Raw genomic sequence first — 13,101 nt, 5'->3', positions numbered from 1 at the left:
GTAAAACGTAAAGCTCTTCTGACCACCTGATCTCCTGATATTTCAACAATGCACTCTGTTGCAAGGTCTTGTAAAAGTAAAGCTCCTCTGATATCCTGTTCTCCTGATTTCTACCACAAAAACCACTGTTCCAAACTCCTGTAAAAAGCTTTATCTCTCCTACAGTACCTAGCTATCTTGGTCTCCTGTTATTTCAGGCGAAATTCGCTTAATGAACGTTTCCATAATATGAACTGTCACTTACTTGGGCTTTTGTTATTTGAGATCAAACGCACTTACCCAAGTTACTTTCGAGTCTGGAGCTCCTCTGTCATCCTAGTCTTCTGATACTTCAAACATAATTCACTGTTGCGAGCTTCTGGAAGATCGCGAGCATCTCTAGTACCCTGGTCTCCTGATATTTAAGTGGAAACTCCGGGATGCAAGCTCCTTTGAATTGAGGGACTCGTTTGTATCCTGGGCTCCTGTTATTTGAGATCAAGCGCACTTACCCAAGTTACTTTCGAGTCTGGAGCTCCTCTGTCATCCTAGTCTTCTGATACTTCAAACATAATTCACTGTTGCGAGCTTCTGGAAGATCGCGAGCATCTCTAGTACCCTGGTCTCCTGATATTTAAGTTTAAACTCCGGGATGCCAGCTCCTTTGAATTGAGGGACTCGTTTGTATCCTGGGCTCCTGTTATTTGAGACCAAACGTACATAACTAAACCTCTTACAAGTGGAGCTCCTCTATCATACTGGGCTCCTGAAATTTCAGACATAGTTCACTGTCGGAAGCTCCTGTAAAACGTAAAGCTCTTCTGACCACCTGGTCTCCTGATATTTCAACAATGCACTCTGTTGCAAGGTCCTGTAATAAGTAAAGCTCCTCTGACATCCTGGTCTCCTGATATCTCTTACAAGTGGAGCTCCTCTGTCATAATGGGTTTCTGATTTTTCGGACATAACTCGCTGTCGGAAGCTCTTGCCAATTATGGATAAATCATGTAGGAGGTTGGTTTTATAAGATCTGTGGTGCCTCTACCGAAAACTAAAAACTTTAGGACCTCTTCGCCGTTTTTACTTCTTTTCCTCTAACTGTTCCATTAGAACGAAAGAAACGTCATTCGTCCTTAATGACTGGTCTTCTCGGGTTGCGAAACGGCCCCAACTGAGCCTTCGCGTATCTCCGGGAAAACTTTCATTTTCCATCACCGTCCGGGGGAGTTGATATTTTTCGAAAGCGGATTCTCTACCCCCCTCCCGCCAAGCACGGCCTCGGCCGCGATGCAGCGAAATCCGCGAGTCCCCCTCCAAAAGGATTGACGAGTCGCGGATCTGGGTCTGAAACCAGTCGACGTTGACGCGAGTAGATGAACCGGACACGACAACGAGTTGGGGCTCGTCGTCCCGTCTAAAATACGAGAAAAATTTTTCTCTATTCAAAAGGATAAAAAAACCGGAACAGGATCGACAAATGAACGCGTGAGTTGGAATTTTTCTATTACACAAAAATCCACAAAAAAAAATCTCAAATCCAAAATTTGACGATTTTGCCAATAGGGAAAACCCCAGGAGGCTTTCTAATCGTCCCGACTATCAAAATCTTTCGACTTTCACCCCATTTTAACTTGGGTCCTTTATGCGTTGCATCGTCGCCCCCACGGCCTTTGAAGGAGGACCTGTTCTAGTTTATGATTTTTTATAAAAATCCAAGGAAGCGTTTGGTTTTCCGTCTTAAATAATTAAATAAAAAGGGTTTAAAAGTCATTTTACGTATAATATACCAGGGCATCAGAGGAGTGTCATCATTGAGTGATTCGGTGAACAGTTCATGGGATTGTACATTGAACCGGTGAATGGTTAAACTAAGAGGAGACAGTTGTGATTTTTAAATATTAGGTTATCAGGATGTGAGAGGAGCTGCTCTACTTAATGATCAGGATTTTAAGAACTCCCAGAGCGCTAGGAGCTAAGATGGCATGATTTATATAAATATTAGGATGTTAGGATATCAGTGGAGCTCCTTTCCTTATATATCAGGATGTTAGAATGCCAGAATATTAGGAGTCTAGGAGCTAAGAGGAGGTTGTTCGTGATTTTTAAATATTAAGGTATCAGCTTGTCAGAGGAGCTCTTCCACTTAAATATCAGGATTTAACGATTTACCAGGACACTAGGAACTAAGAGGAGCTAATTCTTTTACATATTGGGATACCACGATATAGAGAAGCTCGTCTATTCAAATATCATGATTTAACGATTTACCAGGAAGTAGGAGCTAAGAGGAGAGAATTTATTTAAATAATAGAATACTAGGATATCAGAGGAGCTTCTCTACTTAATTATCAGGATTTTAGAATCTAGCAGGTCACTTGGACCTAAGAGGGAATTTATTTAAATATCAGGATGTTTGGATTTCAGTGATGATCCTTTTCTTGTATGCCGGTATGTTAGGATTTAAGAACATCAGGAGACGAGGAGCTAAAAACTTGTTCGAGATTTAAAAAAAATTAGGGAACCAGAATGTCGGAGGAGCTACTTAATTATAAAAACTTTCCGGATCTACCAGGTCACTAGGAGCTGAGAGGAACTAATTTAGGATCTAATGTAAGAGGAGCTCTTCTATTTAAATATCAGGATTTATTGATTTACCAGGAAGCTGGGACCTAAGATGAGCTGATTTATATAAATATTAGGATGTTAGGATTTCAGAGGAGCTCTACTTTAATATCACTATTTTAAGATCTACTAGGATTTTATGATATATGAGGAGCTGATTTATATAAATATCCAAATGTTAGGAGTATCTTTTCCTTGTATACCAGGATGCCAGAATATTAGGAGATTAGGTCCTATAAGGAGGTCCGTTATCTTCTTATCTCATTCTATTCGTCATTTTTAAATATTAGGCCAACACGAAGTCAGAGGAGGCATCAGAAAACTAGGAGTTACACTTGACTTTCGGATATTAGGCACCAGAATCGATGTGGAACCTCTTGGAACCTAACACCCTGTTATACGAGGAAACGAGCTTTAGATTCTAACATCCTGATATCCAAGCCGAGGAGTTCAATAGTCTCTTAATATAAGTAGATCGTTGAATCACTGTTGTAAGCTCCTCTGTCATCTTTGTTTCCTCATATTTCAGACAGAACCAATTGTTGCAAGCGTCTGTAAAAAATAAAAAATCACGAATAAATGCCTCTTCTTCTCTCCTAGTCTCCTGATGTTCTTAAACTTTAACATTCCGGTATACAAGAAAAGGAGCTCCACTGAAATAATATCCTAATATTTATATAAATCAGCTCATCTTAGCTCCTAGCGTCCTGGTAGATCTTAAAATCCTGGTATTCAAGAAAAGGAGCTCCACTGATATCCTAACATCCTAATATTTATATAAATCAGCTCTTCTTAGGCCCTAGCTTCCTGGTAAAACAATAAAACCTGATGTTTAAATAGAGGAGCTCCTCTTACATCCTGATACTCTAATATTTAAAAATCACGAACAGCTACCTCTTCTTAGCTCCTAGTCTCCTAAAAATTCTGACCTTCTAACATCCTTGTATATAAGAAAAGGAGCTCCACTGATATCCTAACATCCTAATATTTATATAAATCAGCTCATCTTAGGCCCTAGCTTCCTGGTAAATCAATAAATCCTGATATTTAAATAGAGGAGCTCCTCTTACATCCTGATACTCTAATATTTAAAAATCACGAACAGCTACCTCTTCTTAGCTCCTAGTCTCCTAACATTCTGACTTTCTAACTTCTTGGTATATAAGAAAAAGAGCTCCACTGATATCCTAACATCCTAATATTTATATAAATCAGATCATCTTAGCTCCTAGCGTCCTAGAAGGTTTTAAAATCCCGATATTTAAGTAGAAGACCTCCACTGACATACTGTATAGGTTCAGTAAACCATGCAACTAATGGCCCGGTTTACGGAATTTTGGGACCCGTTCAGTCAACCACTGGAAGATCCGAGTAGTGGACCATTCATTGAACTGTTCAGGATATTGGACGATCTCTCGTAACATGTTTTCCGTGATCCATTTAATGAACTGTTGACTGCACCAGAAACACGTTCAAGTGAACGTCCAGGTGAAAAAAAAAATGGTTCATGTATTTATTTTTCAAATGGAATCGTATTCCTTTCACCCCTTGAATAAAGTCTTGCTCCGGCCGGATCCTTTAATCTGTTCTCATTTCCTCGATTACCCTTTTCCTGGGGATAATCGGGACGGCTTGGAATAATTGCAATAAAAAAGCAGATTTCGCGAAAACAAAAAACAACCTTGAAAAAGTATCTAAGTGCATATAAGTGAGCACCGGTGAACGGAATGCGACTTTTACTTTTGACTTAAGGCCGTAAGGTTCAAGGACCGATCCTCCAGCTGTATTTACGGAAAGACTGCACTTTTCCCCTCTTTAAAACCGCCGATATTGGTTTTTTTAGCGTTGGAATAAGAAAGTCTGAGTTTATTAGACGCACAGGATGACAAAGGAGCACAATTGCGTTGGCTTTCGACGGTTCAGTTAACAGTTCATCATTGATTTACTGAATCGGTTCAGTAAATAGTTCATTAAATGGGTAAACAGACCTCCAATGATTTGAACATTCATTGGGTGGCACCTTGAGCAGATTCTTTAACGGTTCATTCAATACTTTATCGGTTAACTGATCAGTTCAGCATTGGTAGGTGTCCATAGTTGAGTGGTTCAATGAACAGTTCATTGTACGGTCCATTTGGCAGGTCCTTTGATGGTTCATTGGACAGTTCTCTGAACAAACCTCCAATGATTCACTGTGTGGTTTAATGAAAAGTTTATTGAATGAATCAATGAGCAGTTCACCCATCGTTTCCTTGAACAGTTTTCAATTGAGCACTTCATTGAAGGGTTCGTTGATCTGTTGAGTGAACAGTTCATTGGATGGTTCCTCGTACAGTCCATCTGATGCAAATCCTTCAATTGTTCTTTGAACAGACCCTCAACGGTTCATTGATCAGTTCATCATGGAGTTATTGAATGGCTGACTAAAAATGATGGCTGCTTCGACTCGTTGGCCCACCTAAATAGCCTTCCATTAGTTCACTAGACTGTACATCCAACGTTTCCTTGAACACTTCTTCCTTGAGTGGTTCAGTGTATAGTTCATTGCTTTGTTCATTCAGCAGATCCTTTAATGTTCTTTAAATAGACCTCAAATGCCTCACTGAAAGTTCATCCATCGGTTTCTGAAATAGTTCTTAAGTGGTTCAGTGAACAGTTCATTGCACGGTTCAGTGAGTAGTTATATCAATTGTTCTCTAAACAGCCTCCAATTATTCACTGAACCATTTATTGAATGGCTCACTGAACAGTTCATCCATTGGTTCCTTGAATAGTTCTTAATTAAGTGGTTCAGTGAGGAGTTCATTGCACGGTTCAGTGAGTAGTTCTCTCAATTGTTCTCTAAACAGCCTCTAATTATTCACTGAACAATTTATTGAATGGCTCACTGAACAGTTCATCCATCGGTTCCTTGAATAGTTCTGAATTAAGTGGTTCAGTGAACAGTCCATTGCATGGTTCAATGAGTAGTTCTCTCAATTGTTCTCTAAACAGCTTCCAATTATTCACTGAACAATTTATTGAATGGCTCACTGAACAGTTCATCCATCGGTTCCTTGAATAGTTCTTAATTAAGTGGTTCAGTGAGGAGTTCATTGGGAAGATCTTCGAATAGTTCACTGAACCGTTCCTAGAACAATTCGATAATGAAAAACTTTGAACGAGGAAATGCTTCCACGTGTACTATCATCCACATCCATCTGCTACATTCTCAGGGGCGAACGTACATTATCTCCCTTCCTGTCGTTATAGGCAATTCGCTCTTTTCAACTTGACAGACTCGACTGTAATTTGCTTTCTTTATGATCTTCCACGTAGTGTGCTGGAAGGGAAGCATTTACATTTGTATTCCGTCAGCGTTTCCGCGCATATTTGTTAAATTGCCATGGATGAAATAAACATCGGCGGCTCAATTTTGTTTTCTTCTCGGATAAACTAGTACGCTGGTTTTTTTTATTGTTTCTTAATCCGTGACTAATCGCTATGGTTGATATCGGCTTATCAGTGGGTCTAAGGTGGAATAAAGCCCCGTCATATTTCGTTTAATTCCTAATTTTTAATCTCGCAGAAATCTTATCGCGGATCTGTGAGAAAGTCCCCCCCTAAAGCTTGGAACAATGCTTAATCGACTCAAAGGGTTAAGTAATAGCCGGCTGGATAGGAAGAAGGAGGATGTTCACTGAGACACTTAAAGATGAACTTTCCAGTGAACTGTTGGAAGATCTGCTCAGTGAATCATTGGAGGAATTTTTCAAAAAAAAATTAAATGAATTGTTCACTGGACCACCTCATGATAAACAATATCCAAGGATCTGTTCAGTGAACCATTCGATAAACTGTTCACTAAACTCCTCAATTAAGAACTATTCAAGGAACCGTTGGATGTACTGTTCGGTGAGCCATTCAATAAATTGTTCAGTGAATAATTGGAGGCTATTTAGAGAACAATTGAGAGAACTACTCACTGAACCATGCAATGAACTGTCCACTGAACCACTTAATTAAGAACTATTCAAGGAACCAATGGATGAACTGTTCATTGAGCCATTCAGTAAATTGTTCAGTGAATAATTGGAGACTATTTATAGAACAATTGAGAGAACTACTCACTGAACCATGCAATGAACTGGCCACTGAACCACATAATTAAGAACTATTCAAGGAACCAATGGATGAACTGTTCAGTGAGCCATTCAATAAATTGTTCAGTGAATAATTGGAGGCTATTTATAGAACAATTGAGAGAACTACTCACAAAACCATGCAATGAACTCCTCACTGAACCACTTAATTAAGAACTATTCAAGGAACCAATGTATGAACTGTTCAGTGAGGCATTGGCGGTCTGTTTAAAGAACAATGCAACGAACACTAAAGGGTCTGCTGAATGAATAACGCAAAGAACTATACACTGATCCATTCAAGAATGAACTGTTCAAGGAAAGTTGGATGTACAGTCTAGTGGATTAATGGAGTTCAGCCAATCCAGCCACCTGTTCAAGGAGCCATCCAATGAACTGTTCAGTGAGGCATTGGCGGTCTGTTTAAAGAACAATGCAACGAAAACTAAAGGGTCTGCTGAATGAATAACGCAAAGAACTGTACACTGATCCATTCAAGAATGAACTGTTCAAGGAAAGTTGGATGTACAGTCTAGTGGATTAATGGAGGAGTTCAGCCAATCCAGCCACCTGTTCAAGGAGCCATCCAATGAACTGTTCACCCAACAGCTCAATGAACTGCTCAATTAAAAACTGTTCAAAGAAACGTTGGATTAATTATTCAATGAGCCATTCAATAAACTTTTCCTTAAACCACTCAATGATTAACTGTTCACTGAACCGTCGAAGGATTTACTCAGTGAACCATCCAGCCACTTGTTCAACTACCCAATGAACTGTTCAGAGAATCATTGGAGGTCTGTTTTGACAACTATACAATGAACTGTTCATTGAACCATGAAAGGATCTTCTATTCAATTTTTCTTTAAGTGTTCTTCAGTGTTCATGTTCTATTCAGTTGAAGGATTTGCATTCGAACCACTGAACATTTTTTGAAGAACTATTCAAGAATTCGTTTCACGGTGAATGCGTGGCCAATTGAAAGGAGTCAGATCCGGATGCGAGACCCTCGCGTCCTTCTGCCCCTATCTCATCCGCGTCCCAGTTGTTTTCCTTTGTAAAAAGGGCAAAACCGCGCAGACCCTTTTCGATCTCCTTCGTAAATGACTGTAAATCGGGTTCTTAAGACGCTGTTGGCAGGCCCAATCAAGAATATCACGCTGTTTACGTGTCAGGAACCAGTTTTGTTCGAAAAAAATAAAATAGAAATCAACCAAGGGCGAGTTTGATGCAGGAACAAAGTAAAGATGATTAACTTCTAAGGACAGCACAATACGATTTCCCAAACTCAGTGGAAAAATAATTATTAAATCGACTTAAAAAGCGGCGAATTATATGTCGTCCTTGCTTCATTTCGTGTTTTTCCCCTTGCCTTTTGAACGAGCTGTGGCACCGATTAAAAACCGATTTGACAACGTGTCGGCGTGAAAAAGCGTAGCCAAACGGCCCCATCTCAGAAATGATCGCTGAGAAGATTAAAGCGGACGCATTTTCCTCGTCCCACTCGTAACGACTTTGTTCCGACTGTTGTTTACTTCTTCGGCCAATAATCACCAGACGGTAAACGAATTTCTATACGGGTTTTTATGCAGCTGAACCAATGGAGGATCTGCTAAGTGAACGATTCGTTGATCTGTTAGAAGAATCAATCAATGGTTCAAGAATCTGTCGCGACAAACTTTATTAGATCTGATAAGAGAATGATTCAACGAACTATTCACCGAACAATGAACTGTTGAAGTATCTATTCAAAGAACCACTGAAGGATCTGGTCATTGAACCATTGATTACACCCTGCACTCAACAACTCAATGAACAATTTCATGATCTCATCAATGAACTGTTCACTGAACCAACTCAATGATGAATTGTTCAATTAACCATTGAAATATCTGTTCAGTGAACGAACCATTCAAAGATCTGTTCAAAGTACCATTGGAGGATTTGTATCAGATGGACTGTACGAGGAACCATCCAATTAACTGTTCACTCAACAACTCAATGAACCATTTAATGATCTGCTTAATGAACAGTTCAATTAACTATTGAAGGATCTGATCAAGAACCACTCAATGATGAACTGTACCGTTTAACATTTAACAAACTGTCCACTGATTCACTCACTAACGTACTGTTCAATCAACTTTTGAAGAATCTGTTCATCGAACCCTTCATTACACCCTACACTAAACAATTCAATGAACCATTTAATGCTCTGATCAATGAACTATTCTCTGAACCACTCACTCATGAACTGTTCAGTGAACTATTCAATGATGATCTGTTCAAAGAACCATTGAAGGATTTGTATCAGATGGACTGTACGAAGAACCGTCCAATTAACTGTTCACTCAAGTCAATGAACCATTTAATGATCAGCTTGATGAACAGTTCAATTAACTATTGAAGGATCTGTTCAATGAACCACCTCATAAACTGTCCAATAATTCATTGGAGGTCTGATTAGAGAACTGTTCACCTAACCATGGAAGGATCTGCTATTCACTGAACCATTCAATGATGATCTGTTCAAAGAACCATTGAAGGATTTGCATACTGACTGTCCAAGGAAACTTCCATGAACTTTTCACTCAACAGTTGAAGAATCTATTCAGTGAATCATTAGAGTTCTGGTTAGAGAACTGTTCAGTGAACCCTCGAAGGATTCGTTATTCAGTGAGCCATTCAATGATTCAAAGAACGATTGAAGGTACAGATGTACTGTAAAACCAAGTAACCATCCAATGAACTATTCCCTGAACTACTTAACGATGAACCGTTTGCTGAACCGTGGAATTATTTGCTTAAAGAACGATTCAATAAACTCTTCAATGAACTATTCAATTAAGAACTGTCCACTGAACCACTCAATGATGAACGGTTTACTGAATCTTTGAAGGTTCTCTTCAGCGAACCACCTCGTCATTCAATCAACCATACAATGAAGAATTCTAGGATCTGTTGATTGAACCACTCAATGACGAACTGTTCAATGAACATAAGGACCAACTCAATGAACCGTGGAAGGATCCGTTCAATAAACACGTAACTGCTGTAGGATCTGTTTTGTGGTGTTCAGTGATTGATTCGGGAACCGCTTAACGATCCAATCGAGTACATGTCCGGAGGACCGTTTAACGAATTGTACAACGACCTTTTCGACGAGATGATCCGTTCGGTGAACTACAGACAAACAATGGAGTTAATTACTTTCTTTTATGTTAAGAAAAAAACAAATCTGAACCGGAATGTCATGATGAGACGACTAATGATGCCTGTGACTAATGGCATGTAGTTAATGCTTTTTGTTTTTGTATGTTTGCAGATCTGATGAAAAAGGGAGCGAGGACGTGAAACCCGTATCTAAATGGAGACGGGCTTTGCCCCAGGTGATCGCGAGCACGATCAAGAACCTCCTCCTCCTCGACCTGGGCATGACGATCGCGTTTCCGACCATCGCCATTCCCGTCCTCACCGACGGCTCGGACCCGGAAGGCATACGTTTCACGGTAACCGACGCGTCGTGGTTCGGTAGGTATCGGAGTTTAGGCAAGCGGCCATCTCGGGACAACTACCTGACCCTGTACTTTCTCATCTCTAGGCAGCGTGATATACATATGCCAGCCTATAGGCAGCGTCCTCTCGGGGTCCGTTCTCGACTACCTCGGACGGAAGTACAGCCTGATGGCCGTCAACGTGCCTCATCTCGTCGGATGGCTCTTGTACTACACGGCGAAATCGAAATTGCAGATGTTCCTCACTGCCATCATCATGGGTTTGGGTGAGTTACACTTCTATTTCTGGTAAACAATCCTGTAAGTTGTTTCATGAACAGTTCAGTCGAAGAAGGAACCATTCACTGAATGTTTCAGTAAATTTCGCTAAGAACTGTTCCGTGACCTGTACGATTAACTTTCTATTGTACTAATCTTTAATAGGTTCAGTGAATTAATTATTGACATGTTAAGTGAACGATACAATGAACTATTCACTAAACAATCCATGATCAGGTCATTGAACCAATCTTTAATGTGTTCAGTGAACGATTCAGTGATCTGTATGATACGTTTCTAGTGTACGAATTTTTAATACGTTGGGTGAACGAATTATTGACGTGTTAAGTGAACAATTTAATGAACTATTCACTAAACAATCTATGATGGCCATTGAATGCATTTTTAATGGGTTCGTGAACGATTCTTTGTGAGGTTCAATGAACTGTTCGATGGAAACTGTCTAGCAGACTATTTGGTGATCTAGTAACTGAACGTATCTTAGTTGGTTTTAGTGAACGATTCCATGATCTAGTAGTTTAAACTTTCAATGAACTATTCACTGAACGATACATGATCTGGTCATTGAACGAATCTTTAACGGGCTCAATGAACCGTCCATTGAGCTGTTCAATCAACCGTTCACTGAACTATTCCGCGAATTGTATACTATCTGATCAGTAAACATATTTTGTGAGCAGTCCATTGAGCTGTTCAGTGAACGATTCAATCAAGTGTTAAATGAACCATTCCGTGAATTTTATAAATTCTGACAATGAACGAACCTCCATTGACCCGTTGAATGAAAGATTTAATGAAACCATTCCATGACTCTTTGATCACTGAAGCATCCGTTCAGCTGTTCAGTGAACGATTCAATGAAGTGTCCACTGAACCATTCTATAACTTTTTATGCGATCTAACCAATTAACCGTCCATTGACTTGTTGAGTGACCGATTCAATCAAATGTCCACTGAACCATTCCAAGATTCTTTATACGATCTGACCAATGAACTGTCCATTGACCCGGTGAGTGAAAGATTTAATGAACCATTGTACGACTTTTTATACAATTTAACCAATGAACTGTCCATTCACCGGTTGAGTGAAAGATTTAATGAACCATTCCATGACTATACAATTTGATGGGTGAACGGTCCATTGACTTGTTGAGTGAACTATTCTATCAGGTATCCACTGAACCATTCTATGACTCTTTATACGATGACCAATGAACCGTCCATTGAGCCGTTGAGTGAACGATTCATGTTAATGGCTATACTTTACAGGTGTAGGCTTCATGGAGGCTCCTATCATAACGTACGTCGGTGAGATCTGCGAGCCTAAGTTGAGAGGCACTTTGACTGCTTACGCGAGCCTCTTCGCCACATTCGGCATCACTCTCATGTACGGCCTGGGGACAGTGGTCGACTGGAGGACCGCTGCACTGATCGCGACCGGTCTCCCGATCTTCACCATCCTCGCCTTGACCCAGGTGCCCGAGACGCCCCTCTGGCTGCTGGCAAGGGGTCGCGAAGAGGATGCCGAGAAGGCTCTTCAATGGCTCCGCGGTTGGGTCGAACCGGGTGCTGTCAGGCCCGAGCTCGCCGATTTAAAACGCTACGCTTCCTCGGCCACCCTGGCCTACGACAACCCGGCCTGCGACGAACCACCCCAAGTCGGCGAAGAACCCAATCCGAAGTTCCAGCACGGGTCTTGGCTGTCAAACATCAAAGACGTCGCGAGGCCGGCCGTCTTCAAGCCGCTCTTCCTCATCATAGGGCTTTTCTTCTTCTCCAACTTTACCGGGGTCACATCGACCCGGCCTTACATGATACTCATCATCAAGGAGTTACAGTTTCCGATCGAAGCGTTCCGCGGGACGGTATGTCCTGAACTCCCCTTGTTGATTTCTTTTTGTTTTAAATAATTCTTCCAACAGGTGATTTTTGGTGCGACAGGCTTCGCAGGTAGCGTTTTCTGCATGGTGACGATAGCATGGTTTAAAAAGAGGCCGATCGCTTTCTTCGGCATGGCTTCTTCTGCTTTGCTTGCGTTCGCACTCGCGGCCGTCCCTCCTGGTGGTTGGGTCCCAGTCGCACTATACACAGCTCTGCAGTTCTGCACAAGTTACGGCGCCACTGGGTTGGTCTGGACACTGGTCAGCGAGGTCTTCCCTCTAAGGTATAGCATAAACAAAACAAACCAACGCGTTTTTTAATTTTTGGTTTTTAATCTAGGGGAAGAGGCACGGCGAGCGGCTTAGCAGGCGCGTCCTCCTACATTGTCATGTTCGCAGCAACCAAGTCATTCCAAAGCCTCAAAGACCTTATGGGTCCCCAGGGGGTCTTCTACTTCTTCGGATCGTGCTCTTTCATCGGCTTCCTCTTTATATATTTCCTGATGCCAGAGACCGAAGGCATCTCCCTCGAACAGATCGAAAAGAACTACGAGAAGTCCATGTTATACAGGAAAACGCAAAAAACTGAAAACACTGAAAACACAGCCGTCTGAAGCCCACAATCACGTCCCACCTTGCAGTATTATTGTATAAATCTAAATTAAAAAGTATTTTCTAATAAACTTTTTTCAAAAAACCATGAGG

The 13,101-nt window shown here is 40.9% G+C and overlaps 1 protein-coding gene across 1 annotated transcript; it reads left to right on the top strand.

Annotated features, from left to right (window-relative positions):
- Nucleotides 1-1,296: 1,296 nt before the first annotated feature.
- Nucleotides 1,297-13,084, top strand: LOC106663145 (facilitated trehalose transporter Tret1-like). Its single transcript, XM_014387748.2, has 6 exons — nucleotides 1,297-1,464; nucleotides 10,048-10,253; nucleotides 10,324-10,503; nucleotides 11,786-12,381; nucleotides 12,439-12,680; nucleotides 12,737-13,084. The coding sequence occupies exons 1-6, from the start codon at nucleotides 1,457-1,459 to the stop codon at nucleotides 13,008-13,010; spliced, it is 1,506 nt and encodes a 501-aa protein (XP_014243234.1). The 5' UTR covers nucleotides 1,297-1,456; the 3' UTR covers nucleotides 13,011-13,084.
- Nucleotides 13,085-13,101: the final 17 nt, after the last annotated feature.

The sequence above is a fragment of the Cimex lectularius genome, unplaced genomic scaffold, assembly GCF_000648675.2.
Source record: "Cimex lectularius strain Harlan isolate CLEC.00 unplaced genomic scaffold, Clec_2.1 scaffold14, whole genome shotgun sequence".
NCBI classification, from domain to species: Eukaryota; Metazoa; Arthropoda; class Insecta; order Hemiptera; family Cimicidae; genus Cimex; species Cimex lectularius.
The sequence above is the reverse complement of the archived record's forward strand: the minus strand, read 5'-3'. Positions and strand labels throughout refer to the sequence as shown.